The sequence below is a fragment of the Rhipicephalus sanguineus genome, chromosome 1, assembly GCF_013339695.2.
Source record: "Rhipicephalus sanguineus isolate Rsan-2018 chromosome 1, BIME_Rsan_1.4, whole genome shotgun sequence".
Lineage (NCBI taxonomy): Eukaryota > Metazoa > Arthropoda > Arachnida > Ixodida > Ixodidae > Rhipicephalus > Rhipicephalus sanguineus.
In genome coordinates, this window is record NC_051176.1 from 80987205 (window position 1) to 81002110 (window position 14906).

Here is a 14906-nt window from a genome sequence, read left to right on the forward strand (position 1 = left end):
GTGAGTTCAAACGCGAAGGGGATGGTAAAAGGTTGAAGATAGGGGCCCACATAGACTTTCTATAGCGGACGTATTCGAACGCGACGGTTCGTTGAACATTCTTCTCTTGGGCCCTTCGGCTCAGCACAACCTCGTAGCTGTCGTCGAAAGATTTATCGCCCAGCACGAGCGTCGATCTTTTGGACTGCGCAGTTTAAGCGCGTAAGCTCAGATACTCTTTCGCGATTTAGCCGAGAATCCACGTGTCACTGTGTTACATTCAAACACATTTACGTTCCTGGCTGCAATGCACTTCTAAGTACTTTTCTGCGATCTCTATCCTGCGTACCATCTCGCGTCCAAAGGCATAGCTTGTGTCTCTTTTTGAAGTTTGCTGAGGGAGGCGCTAATGCTATTTCATGCCACACTTAAATGACCGTTGGAACGTTGTCTACATCTGCGAGTGCAGATCGCAGGATTTCTGTACGATGTTATACATTTTACGTGAAACATTGAGCACCTCTTCCAATGTCCATGTGCTAGCGTCTTCACGCGGTTCATGCCTCGTAAGGAAGTTCATATCTCTTCTTTATCTGTTGTGCTTGACGTTTTGACGTTCAGAACTAACTGGGACGGATTTAGCGGATTAACACAACATATGAGGATCACTGTATATGCCGTAGTCATCACCCGACACATGGAGTAGCAAGCCTGGCTATAAACCAGGCTAAATCCTCGTGGGTTACCATTAAAAATCTATCTATCTATCTATCTATCTATCTATCTATCTATCTATCTATCTATCTATCTATCTATCTATCTATCTATCTATCTATCTATCTATCTATCTATCTATCTATCTATCTATCTATCTATCTATCTATCTATCTATCTATCTATCTATCTATCTATCTATCTATCTATCTATCTATCTATCTATCTATCTATCTATCTATCTATCTATCTATCTATCTATCTATCTATCTATCTATCTATCTATCTATCTATTAGGGAGGTTTAATGTCGAGATACTCATAAATTTCTCAGTACAATGATCGCTCTCGAATATGCTGATTGAATTCATTTGAGCCCAAAAACGGTGACGTTGAAGTCGTTACGTGTTTTGCAATTTTGTAGAAATTGTTGATCTCGATTACAGCTGATTCATGCTTAATTCGCAGGTGGGAAGCCTACGTACAAGAGATACGTCCAGCTTTTGGGGATCGTTTGGTTCTACGGTTTCTTCTGGGCTGTCATGCCTCTCCTTGGATGGGCTAGGTAAGTCGTTCGAATAATTATACGCACGCATAAGTGCGCCACGTGTGCACTGCGCGGAGCGCGACTCGTCAATGCGAGAATTTCTTCAATTGAACACGCGTTTCGTCGAATAGCCTTGCAGGCACTTTATTTAGCTGCGATTCGGCGTATAAATAATGTAATTTTTTTTAGATAATGCAAGCAACAAATGAGGCACTTCAATCATTTCTCCGATGTCACCATGCGCTTGTTGCCCGCATGCCAACAGTTAAAGGCAGCGCAAAATAAACACGGACAAGATGCACACAGGACTAGCGCTGCTTCAAGAAGGTAACGCAAGAATGCTGAATTAGGCAGCAACGTAAGTTAAAACCAGTCTCACGCGTCCAAGCTTTGAGGTACGGGCGGGTAGATAAACCGTACTACCTCACGTGAGCTAAATTCAAGGCCATGGTAGACAACACGTTTCAAATGATGTAGTTTTCTGCAATGAAGAGGTGGCGTCATCTGTCACCGAGTGTCACGTCGAGTTTTGCCGCATACCAATTATAATGATGTCGCAACGTCACATCGCGAACTGCCTGTGCATGACGATAAGCTGTGGGCCTTGATCGCACGACATAGGGAAAGAATCTCAAGATGATAGCAGAGATAACTTCTGAAATCTGCTGTCCAGTTGAGATAAAGCCTGACTGAACTTGATTACAACGTTTGTTCCCCGTGAAGAGTCAAACTGGCTATAGAAACGGCTATTCATTTGGCTTGCAGGCCCAACGGGTAGCCGTTTAGAGTGGTCTAAATGATGCCGCTTGTTCGGGCTGCTTTATAACTCATCTCTTTTATGTAACATTTTGTCTTATTATGTGTAACAAAGCCTATTTAACCTGACTGCATATTCTTGATTTCTCTCTCTTTCTTTTGTTTCTTTTCTTTTGTAAATCCAGATGTAACCCAATTTCACAGGCAGCTAGTTCATTAAAAGTTGTTGCTCGGCGAATTGGTTCATGGTGCTAAAGGATTACGAATTTCACGTGACTATAGGCAAAGCAGACTTTACCTCATTCTCTAGTTTTGCGCATTTTGCGATCCTTCACCTTCACAGAAATTGCGCGTGAGAATTTTTTTTTAACTCAAAGACACCGTGGGCGTCGTGTTCATCGTATTTCTGTAAACAGAGCTTGAAAATCTTCGCGTATGGGTTGTGATATTGATTTTTTTAACAAGAGTCAATGGTACATTACTTGTAACCGATAAACTTAATACATAGTGGCAGATACTGCAAGAATGCACGAGCGGATGGATTGTGAACAGATGCGAGCATTATTCTTGTACGAAAAATCGCAATTTGCAATCAAGTATATTTCTTCCACTGACTGACTTTTAATTACTTTCCGTTTGTCGCGAATATGATATGAGAGTTCAATTAAAGAATTCATGTATCCAATGGAAATCATAACACTAGCCCGAGTTCACTTATATATGCATCTCCGAAGAGGGAACAAAAATGATGAAATGTATCGTCGGCCTTCGGTGTAGTATCTACATTTAGGAGAACGCCTGCTTCACGCTCGAAGAGACACGATGAAACATGCATCTCTATGAAAAGCGTACCCATTTATTGCTTTTAAGCGACGTGAAGGCCTTTGCTATCGATACGCACAGTCTTTTGTGCGGCTTATGCCACACAGAAAACATACCAGTCATCGGAGTTCGCTGAGCTTGGCAAATGCGAATTTGATTGTAGTATCGTACTATCTACCTTAGAAAACTTCGCCAGCACTATGTGTTGAGCATCTGCATCCAGACAACCTCATTCGATTTGTAGCTGGTTACCAAATACTCCCTAAATTTCTACATAGTCCTGTTGAATTTGTATGATGCAAGCATAGTGTTGAAAAATGGAGCTCATGCATCGTTCACAACTCCGATGATGCAATGAAGCACGCAAGACATAATTCTGCTTTTACTTTCTTTTTTTTTATTCATGGCTTATATAGAACCTGCTAACGAAACAGAAACGAGGCAAAATGCAAGAGGCGCGCATGCTCTGTGATCTCTGTGCCCTTGAAAGAACCTCAGGTGGCCTAAGTTATGCGGAGACCTCTACTACGACGTGCCTCATGATCATGTCGGGGTTTTGGCACGTAATAGCCCAGAAATTATTGATATTAACACAACTAAAATGCGTCCTAAAAGACGAACGATAAAGGAAAACTCTGACACGCCGAGCCAATGCTGAACAACCAAACGAAGGTTTATTCGGACACACGCTCTTTTTATGTCGCCGTCACCACTGACGAGAAGCCACTGTCTCCAAGAATAAAACAAATGCATCTGTACATTACAAGTGACTATCATCGAGGGAAAGTTAAGTCACAGTTTCGCCGCAAGGGTGAAGCAATGAATGCGATAGCAACAAATTAGAGTGTTATACGATATAAGGCTAGTCGCTGACTCTATTAGGATTCGATCTCACGTAACTCTACAAAACACTGGCATAAGAGAATGCGGCCGATCCAGGGAGCGAAGCGGTTTTCCAGCTGTCTCTCGCCTCAACGCCAAGTTAGCGGTGAGAGCAGAGAACGTACAAGGGTAGGAGCCGTCTATAGTGATGTCTGTCGGAAATGGCCGGGAATCTAACCCACGCCCTCGAGCTAAGCAGCGCCACACCTTACCTCTTAAACAACTACGGTGGCCCACCCTGAAAACCAGGTTCACAAGTACGTCTGACGAAATGGTCGCCTAAGTGCGCTCCAGATTTGTTAAGCATATGCCTTACGCTAGCGTGCCCTTCGTTTAAAGAACATCGGTCCGTTTGGCAGATGTATTTGCGCCCACGTCGGACGTCCGAGGGAAATTTCTCACACAACCTCCGAGATTCCCAAGTGCCGATGAACTTGCTCTGGTGTTTCTTCGTGCACTCAGGGCACAAACCTGTCACAGCTTATCTGGTGTTGAGGACGCTACACTGAAATAAAATTCCGTGGTTATCGTTTTTTTATATTTCGAGAAATTCCATGAAAGTGAGGAATTATCTGCACTCTCTTCACATCTTTCCTGTTTCGTGGTCGCTGCCAGTGTTGTATTGAATAAAGCAGCTGTTTGAACACGGACGTAATCATTAACGAAGAGTATCCTGAACGTGCCAAGCATGACACATGGGAAGGAACACATTGTTAAGAGTGCGCACTGTCAAAAGGAACCAGCTTTTTCGCGGAATGCTGATTGCAGATCCAGCAAACGCGATAGTCATTGAAACGCAGGCGTATACATGAAAATCGGAAAACGCGCTTTGCGGGTTTTCCGAAAGTAAAGCTTAACACATTACCATGATTATTCGAGGTGTAGAAGCACGTGTACTGTGACTTCTTTGAAAGGAACCGTCCTAATTTGCTTACTGGACTTGCCCTTCCCTTGATAAGATAGTGTGTCGATAACAGTGTGTGCTGTTATGATTTGCCACGTGCATCCGTGTGCATTGTTTGTTTTCTATTCAATTATAGTGGCTTGTCAGTGATGGTGAGTGACATAAGTGTGTTTCTGAATGCACCTTCACTTGGTATAGTTCAACACTGGTACAGTGTGTTCATGTTTTCCTTTAATGTTCGCCTTTTGTGCTTGTTAACCCTGCTGCGTATGAAACGTCAGTAAGCGAAGGCCAGGCCTCGGTCACTTGTGGTAAAGGATAACACACTGCCAAGATAGGATGTCCTGCATCTGACTGGTGTATTCAACGCTGCTTGCCAAAAATAACAGCAGTGAGCTGGCGCTTGCCGAGAAAGAATGAAATCATTCAGAAACGCGACGCACTCTCCCCTCGCTCTTGGTAAACACGTCGCTTCCACGTTTTTAGGAGTAGCTTCCCGAGCTTCAGCCCGAAGAATACGCCGACGAAAACGTGTTCGTAGAGAATGCTGGGGGATCCACGTTAGAGCTCTTTCACCGTGTGATTTGCTCATCGCTGCTGTTCGCTATTCTTTCGCCGTGAAGTGTGTGCGCATCGAGCAGCACGGTTTAAAGAGGCGGCTATATGGTTGAGTGATTTTATTTAAAAAAAAACTATGGTTATGGTTATTTTTGCCTGGCTGAATTACGGAACTGAAGCAGTAGCCACTCTTGAGAGCTCGCTTTCACGTTGAATGCTGACATTTCTTGCAGTACAACCTTCTGGCAGTGAGTTGAGAGCTATTCTTTCATCGCTAAAGTGAACATCGTGTCAGTTGGAGAATGACAGAATCAAGGCTGTAGTTATGATCTTTTCTGCCGTATCGTAAAAGCACGGAGCCGTTGCATATATTTGTCGAGCGCTTCACGTATTCTGCGCACTGTGATCCTCAAGTAACGCATGTACACACGCTTTTTTTTAATGCTCGTGCTCATAGCGCGTATACCTAGCGATTTCAATGGAAGGTATAGCTGAATGTCACGTTTAACGTAGATACTGCAGCTTTCTTTTGCGTATTCTTTTGCTTTTTTTGTCTTCTGAAATAATTTTTTTCGAAAAGATGGCCCTGTTAAGCTCGTCCTAAGTGCTGTGATTTGTGAACGATGCGACGCGACTATGCTCACATGTTTCTTTCTTTCTTTCCCTTCAAGTTGAAAACAGTGCCCTGTGTATATGCGACTCCGCCTGTAAACGATGTTTGGTACGAAGGTCCTTGGGTCGGAGATTTGGTTGGCTTACTTTTGAGAAAAGGGCTAAACGACACTCAAGATGAATTTGTAGAGATGAAGCTTTACCTTCCGTGCTCGCTGAAGCTGTAGGATCAACTAAGTTTTAGAAACATACTTATTTTCCCGCCTCTTTATTTCATTAGCAATTCCCGTCTCTGTCCCTCGGTTTGCTTGAGAGTGTGTCTAGGGAAGAACGAACACTCTGTCCCGGTCACCATTCCCAATTTTGGTGAAATTTACTCCACGTGCATGTTTTAGATTCGGAACAATCACTTGAAAGCTAGTTATGCGAAAAAAATTATTCGTCTAAAGAAATATGCAAAGTATGGCCGCAAAAAAGAACATGAAAAAGAAAACACTTTTCCGCCAATTTTGCGTTTTCTGAACTTTGAGCGCACCTAGCGAAAAAACAGTGCTCTTCATGGTCCCAATATTTATTCCACTCAAAGAACAGGTGAAGTGGAATATCATGAGCGCTTTGTTTTCCTTTGCTGTCGAATGACTTACCTCAAGCTACCGTGCCCTTTGGTTTGAAGAACATTGGCCCGTTTGGCAGATGTATTTTCGCCCACAGCCAAGGGAAATTAATCACACAAACCTCTTAGATCCCCAAGTGCTAAACTTGCTCCGGTGTTTCTTCTCTCAGGGCACAAACCTTTGACAGCTTATCCGGTGTCGAGGATGCTACACTGACATAAAATTGACATAAAGCACTCTTTGTTAAGCTTTAAGGTGGTAGTATAGCCACCACCTTTTATAACCACAAAATATCACGTGACACTGGTGTGACTGTGGTAACGCTCACGCCATTTCTTGGGTTAGCTGTTGCCTTCTTCATTTTTAGTGGTAGTTGTGTGCAGTGGCATTTACCCGATTTCTGTGGCACATACCCGTTGGTTGGGCTGACTGTTGCCTTCCTTTTTAGTGGACCAGTGGTGAGTATAGTGGGATTTACCCAATATCTGTGGCGCATACCCGTTTATGATGCCCACAAGCATTACCAATGATCCTGGGCATCAAAGGCTCGACCAAGAACAGCTTCGCAGTAAAAAAAAATTCACAATAATGGTAAACGGCACGAAGTACCACATGTTTTTCAGGAATTAATTGCTGTAGACATGTTCAACGGAGGACAATAAAACTTGGTAGATATTGACTTTGGTATTTGGGCTGTCTTGTCAAAAAATTTCGTGGTTTTCGCACGGACCTTAGACTTCAAAATTGTGCTGGAACTTATGCGTCTTACCAAAAACGCCGAGGTTGGAAAATATTTTCCTCGAAACGGCCATTTTTAAATTTAGAAAATTGGTCCGATTGAAGTAAAAAATGTCTACAATTCTGCGCAAAAAAAGGTTGCATTATTTAGGTTGCTAACAAGCTATTAATGCGTAAAATGTGACCAACTCAACCTAGCGGCCGCGCCATTGATGATGTGCTGCAAACCGGATAAAAGTTGTTCAGCTTAATTGTACGCGACATAATCACATTTATTGAGCGTGTGACATGCATGCTGAAACACCGACAAGAATGGGGAACAACTCTCTGCACAGTGTCCACATTGCGTATGCAGTTAAAGGACAACAGCTACATTGGATATTTTTATCGCACGCTTGCGCTTGTTCGACTGTACTTTCACTGTTTGTCTTTACCTTCAATTCTGGTAGGACGTTTCATTATTTTTCAGACTGTTTTCCTTCCGCGTAGTAAGCCGACACAATGCAATATAGCATTATGTTACTTTCCCAGAATTTCAAAAATTTGTGTGCCTGTATAATTTCGCTTTTTGACTGTATTTATGTATTGTATATTCTTGCCCTCCCTGCAATAATCCCTTCTTGGGATTGATAGTATGTATAAATAAATAAAAATAAATAAATAAATAAATAAATAAATAAGAAATACGCAGTTATTGCAGCTCCTGGCTTCTACTTAAGGTTCCTGTGTTCAAGTTCAGCTCCGTGTATCTTTCCCGCTATATACAAATGAGCTTTTTGTCCTTCGTACTATAAAAATTCGGCAGATCCCATGCGTTGTGGGAATCGTTTTCATGCCAAGCAATCAGCGAGTAGTTCTATGCTGTGTTTTATGACTTTGAGCCAAGCGTTTCGAGGTCGATCGACGTGTTTTTTTTACGTGTAGTAGCTGTGTGCACATCGTGGGTTTACCGGGCACGTCGACAACACTGGCGTTTAGAGGGTAACTTATGGTGCGACGTAATGTCAGCCCTCACGTTAGAGTACGCAAGTCAGTCATATCGAAACTAAGGACACTTTGCGGTTCGGTGATGTGAATATCATACGTACCTTTCGTTAATGTATTCCTCCGGGGTCGAGAAATGCTTCAATATAGCTTGCTGAATCATACAGGAACACGAATGTAAAGTTTATGAGAGTGCTATAAAAGCGGAGCCAACACTGGAACCACAGACGTTAATCTAATATGACGCCTGTATCGTAGGAGTACATATGTAGTGTTTATTACTTTCTTGTAAATTTAGATAGCCAGTACCACAACCACAATTGACGTTGCACCGACATTACGCCTGCATAGGCTGTTTTTCCCAACCAATTTATAGACCTGGCGTTGCTATGTGGTAGAATACCTGATTACCACGCAGAATGGTTGGGTTCGATTCCTGCTGGGATCCTAATTTTTATTCTTTCCATTCGTCGGGTCAGCGCTGCCGATGTCAGTTTTTCTTAACGCTCACTAATTTAAATTACCAGTCTGTTCTCGCCGTTCCTGGGAGATATAATTTGTCAATCACCTCTGGTGCATACCCGTACACCGCGGCCTGTGGAAAACGGGTATGTGCCACACCTGTCTGGAGAAAAAGGTTTAACGACGTACGCGATGGTATTTTCACGTTATTCATGACATGACCCGACAGTCATATTCGTCAAATCCTCTTACCCTCCTCCCGTGCCAATATTGATCTAGACCAAGTTAAGGAGGCGATCACGAGAGCACCGAGACGTAGGCGGCTAGATAGATAGATAGATAGATAGATAGATAGATAGATAGATAGATAGATAGATAGATAGATAGATAGATAGATAGATAGATAGATAGATAGATAGATAGATAGATAGATAGATAGATAGATAGATAGATAGATAGATAGATAGAAACGCTCAAAGTGCCAAAGGTTCGCTAAGAAATGCTTCGCATTTAATAAAGAAACAGCGAAATCTGGAGCACAGGTCGGGCGACACTTTCTTAACTTCGTTCTTTAGTTGCATTGACCGGCGGACATGCTTCCTTGAGCGTGTTGTTCACATGAGGGTGTAGCATTTGCTCACCGATGGTGTTATGCGAGCGAGAAGCATGTCTTTACCCCTTTGAATGTAAATATTTTTGCTGTGTATCTTACTTTGCGACATGCGAATTTCAAAACCCAGAAGTTAAGATTAAAACACTTTCATCTGTTCGGATCCGTGTGAAATGACGCCGAGATCCGACTACTTCGAATTCGAACTGTCCTCCTTTTTTGTTTTATTCTTACCACTGCAGAAGTTTTCTCGCTCTTTCATTTCTCCTTGGTATCGAGGAAACGGTGAATTTAAACGCCGGCGTCGTCGTCTTCCAAGCCACTAGTCGCAACGCGCCATCAAGGGGGAACTCGAGCTAAAGCACTTTCGATGTAGAGCACGTCCTCTCAGTGTGTGCACTCAACACACGGTCGCACGCACGCACGAACGCACGCGTGCACGCATCTATACAAATACACAAATACATGCGCATAATGCGCGAGCACTTCGTTCACTCGGAAAGGCGCTAATGCCACTCGTATCGTAACACACGTACACCACATTTCGCTCATTGATCAAAGAGTGTTCCCGAGGATGTTAAGTAAAGTAGGCTGCTTTCAACTTCACGTTCCAGGTATCTCGACTCAGTTGAAAACATGCTTCGCGAAATGAACTACATTTGCGCAGGAAGCATCTACGGCGAAATCTCATGCTCATTATCGTAGTAGATTTGACAATTACGACGGCTCACTAATAATAATAATTGTTGGTGTTTAACGTCCCAAAACCACCATATGATTATGAGAGACGCCGTAGAGGAGGGCTCCGGAAATTTCGACCACCTGGGGTGCTTTAACGTGCACCCAAATCTAAGTACACGGGCCTCAAGCATTTTCGCTTCCATCGAAAATGCAGCCGCCGCGGCCGGGATTCGATCCCGCGACCTGCGGGTCAGCAGTCGAGTGCCATAACCACTAGACCACCGTGGCGGGTCACGACGGCTCACTATAGGCTCCCCAAGCATCGTTTATTGGCGCTACTACTCTTGACAGGCAGCGCCATCTCTGGCATAAAAATAGGAACTGGGGGCAAACAACGTGCGTTTTCCCTTCTCTCCAATGCGCTGCCGCTCGCTTCCGTGCACGTGCAGAGCTCTCGCGGTGCACTTGCGGGCCCGCAATGTACCGCCTGCAGTGCGGCTTCAAAAAGATTTTCATGCTGGACAGGCACTTCCGAAAAGCGAACTTGATAAAAGGAGAAATGCTCGTCAATCACATTTACAGCAAAGAGCAGACGATCGACGACAACGACACCCGACTCAAAGCGAAATGCATTTCCAAGTCGGGATTACACCGTGTAGGACGTATACCTCGAGGTAAGTCTCATTCTGTCACGTTAAAGGTATGGTGAATTCCATTGACGGATTAGGAGTGGCCGACGAACTCTACGCCAGAGCACGCCACTCCGGAGGAGAGGAACCGAAGGAAATCTGCCAATGCAACACAACCGATTTTGCCACAGCAAACGGTAGGGGGCGCTGGCTTCGTAAGCGCCCAGCATTCCTCGCGGTTCGCGCCATGGAGGAAGGAAAAACTAAGGAGAGGCCCTATCGTATCCCAATGCATTGCGAAAAGTGTGGCGGAAGTGACGTCAGATTTATGGGGCAAACAAGCCGATATGGGGCAAACAAAACAGCAGACGCCCCGCGGCGTGCTCTCTGCCAACGTTTATAGAACTCTCTGCGGTGGTTCGCTTCTGTTCGGATTTGTAGTCCCGGCGTAAACTTAGCGCGTATTGTGCGGTTCGCACGCAGTAAAATGTTGCAAGCAGACGTTTACCAGGCTGTTCGTGCGCGGCAGGCCCGAGCGTTGCGTGATGAAGTTCTTCGAGGAGCGTTTTTGTGCAACAGTACAGAAAGTACCGGTACGTGCCGTAATCAAAAACATTCAGCCCCTGCCTCATCGTGTTCGAACTCACCTAGCAGTGACTTACGCGTTCTGCTGGGCGTTAGGCCTTTTTTTTCTTTCTTGTAGCTCGATTTCCAGATCTATTGCCCAATTAGCGGTTCTTTGCTCGTGTATATGGAGTGAGCGCAGTAGCTATTCGGCGCAACGCCAACCTATAGTTGACGTAACTTCACGTCGAAAAGAAGACACCGCTGTATTGTATACGCGATCGTGCACGTAAAGTTTGTAATTCCAGTGCGCACACAACACAAGCACGCAGTGAGCGCACACCGCACGATACATACATCACGTAGTCTGATAATAACAACAAAAGTTTATTGCCATTTCATTGAACGACACAGCGTCTAAAACGTACGCTGCCTTCAGCGCATGTTATGTACGGCGCGTCAGACGCCAAAAACAGAAGTTCACGTGAGTTCTGAGTTAACAGAATGAGTAACAAGCAACAGAGCGCACATCCGAGAGCTTCGCACGCAAATACCGTGCCTTAGTGATCAGCAATGAAGCGAACGTATACGTACACATGAAAAGTGACACCCGGTACTTTCCGCAGTGCACGCGATTTGCACTGGGTATACGCAACAGCTGGGCATTGCGTAGCTTTCCTAAAGAACACACACAAAGAGCAGCATGCGTGAATCGACTACGCCGCTTGCACGGCGAAAAACAAACAAACAAAAAAAAAGGCTGCAACGTTTCGCGATGCGCGCATGCGCTTGCAAACGTCGCAACGGAAATCGCGAAATGTTTCGCTGCGCCTTCGCTAGGAGGCAATGCGGGTGTTTGCGATGTGGGGGCTTCACGAATGTGACGTCAGGGCCTCTCCTTGAACGCGCAGTTTTCGCCTTCACGGACGCGAACGGAGAGAACGGGCGCGATCGGACAGCGCATTTCATCGCGCACGCGGTGCGCCACGCTCTGCGCACGCGCGGGGAGCTTGCGACTTCCGGTCGAATCCGTCGCTTTCCCCGGAGTAGAGAGAGCTGCTCCGTGGAGTGAATCTGGCGCAGGAGCTGCTCCAGATCTGCCAATGAAACATACAGGGAGCACTCTAAATCTGCCAGTGGAAGAGACTTGCTCCGAATGGAGCAGAAATACTGCTACCGGAAGTGCTCTGAATCTGCCAGTGGAATTCACCAACACGTAATGGTCCACATGCACTACGAAGTGAAGCCGTGCACGCTGTCGATGTTCTGCGTTGTGGACTATGAATCATATGACTGATGCTTAGATATGGCATGCTTGTAGTAGCACACGTGTACTTTCCTGAACAACCGTTTGCGGCGTGAGAAAAAAAGAAATTATACGGCCATGGCACTGTTTCCTGAGAAATTTAGGGTCAAGTCCTCCGTGCCGCTGGAGCATCACCCGCCGATTTAGACGCGAGGCAGCTAGCTGAGCTTTAACCACTGTGAAGCAAGATGAACTGCTCGCCTCGTTTATTTGGCTCTCGCGTCATGTTTTCACTCTCTTTTTATGAGGATATCGATTTTACAGGCGTATAAATCCTGCTGCGCGAACACGGCTAGAAAATCGCACAAAGTCAGAAAGTGGCTACTGCAAGGTGGCAGTTGCAAAGCATGTAATAAGTGCCAGTTATATTTAGAGGCATAAATATATATCACCATATTAAAGTGACAAAAACAAAGCAAACCAGTAGTATGATGTCAAAGTTTGCTGAAAATTAATAGACGTCCGTTCCGGCGTGATAAAGCAGCCTTCCCGACGAGTAAATTGCAGGCGCCGAACTTTTGACAATGCGCCGAGTTCAGTTGAATTGAACCAACCGCGCAACGCGAACGGTAGCACGCGAGTGTGAACGTTGAACAACGACGGGTAGATCTCACGAACACGCGGAATCAAAACACAAGTTGTTTCACCTGCAACCATAGCTGGACATTCACAATGCGAGAAGACAACGAGTAATCATTACTGTAGTCGCTGCGTGCATGCGCCGCATTACGTACTGACTCAGGTAGTCGAAACGAACGAAAGCGATGAACTCAGACAGCCACTACAGAAGGCGAGACAGCGCTGTCACATATAGGACATACTTGATTCTCCTTACTGCGGTGATCCACGCTTGTCGCCTTTATTTCTCGTGCGACATGCCCGGGAACCGATACAGTTTCACACGTGAATCGCGTGCCTTGGTGTTGACTGCACTGTTGTGGCAGGCCACAACACAGCAATACTCCGGACTCCGCTTCTGCGGGGTCGCTCCTGCCAACGCGCAAATGCAGCTTCGCACAGAAAGCCTCTCGGTTCAGCGTGCCAAGCTGTCGGCACGGCTCCCCAGTTCCCCGCACCGACTAAGCAACGCGCGCGCGCTCGTGTTCCCGCTGCCGACAAACAGGCTGAGTCGGCTGCGCGTGACCCCAGCCTCGCCAGAGCTTCTCTCCAGTGCCGCAGCGGGGCGCTGTCATCGCGCCGTAAACTTGAGCTTGGGTTCCTTATATACTTCGCTTACATGCCGCCGCGACGTGGTAATGCGTAGGTGACTGCGTTCCCAACCGTGCATATATATGCATGCACGTACGCAGCTCATCTAATGAGGACTCGAACCAACGGCGGTACCAAATAAACCAAATGATTGTTGATTCCTCCTTCATAGGAAGTCTCCTGGTCTCGACGGTATTTTTATCACTGACTTATGCCGAACATTGAATACATCCATGAAGTTCTACTAGCACTACAAAATCGCATAATTTTTAGTAGTGAAGTTCCTGCAAAACTGAAAACAGCACCAGTTATACCTATTCATAAAAGCGGAGCGCGTAATAAAATTGGAAATTGTCGTCCGGTTCCAATTCTGCCTTCTATTACTCAAAGACTAGAAAAACATCTATTATTAACGATAAAACGCTTTCTGGATAGCCACAAGATTTCATCGCCCCGTCAGTATGGTTTCCGGCAGGAAAACACACTCAGATACTACTGGAAGACTTCTCTGATCAGCTTAATGTAGCGTTGCTTGTGCATGTGTGTGAATAAGGTTGCTTGCGCGCTGCTTCTTGACTGTAGCTAAGCTTTTTGTATTTGTTTTATTTCTTTTAATTTATTTGGACAATACATTAAATGACTGCCATGGCGCTGCAACAAAAGGCGCAAGTACACGCCTGACTAGGATCCCAGCGCCATGGGTAAACTAGATGCACAGCCGCAGTGGTGAAGTAATTGCAATATGATAATACAAAATGAACGGCATGCAGCAACTTCCATGCATTGCAATAGAAGGACCATATTTTTTTGTACACAAGGTAATGAAGCACAACTTTACATGCATTCGAGACTAAGGAGAGCAGACTAAATCAACAACGCTACATACAGAGAAGCAAATTCAACACAAAGAATCGCACAACTAACGAATATATTACACTCTAAGCAGATAAAGGATTCAAGAATGTCCCGTTATTATAACAAAGACAAAACAGGACGAAAACCTGCAAACATTCAAGAACTTTTTAGATCTCTTTCCTAATGTAAAGAGGGGTGTAGTTTCCTCAATTAAGTCCATTAATGATGAATAATTGTTCAGTAATTCGGAAACCTGCCAGTTTAGTAACTAAGTGCCGTAATTTGTTCTTGTTCGTATTTTTTAAAGAAATTTCTGGTTCTAAACGAATATGTAGCTCTACGAGTGTTTGTAGAAAAGTCATTATCATGATTTGCTTTGTAATCCAAGAAAGCGATTTCAGAGAGTCTTTGGTAAGGTAGACAATTAATGTTTATTATACAGCCTTGTTCAAAATATGATGCAGTGCGTACAGATAGTGAC

The 14906-nt window shown here is 44.8% G+C and overlaps 1 protein-coding gene across 1 annotated transcript in view; it reads left to right on the forward strand.

The window, feature by feature from the left end:
• LOC119393349 (visual pigment-like receptor peropsin) overlaps nt 1–14906 on the forward strand; it is a 417337-nt gene that overhangs the window by 251101 nt on the left and 151330 nt on the right. Inside the window, exon 4 of the mRNA XM_037660326.1 lies at nt 1161–1257. Coding sequence (XP_037516254.1) covers nt 1161–1257 — 97 coding nt within the window. The remainder of the gene's footprint in view (nt 1–1160; nt 1258–14906) is intronic.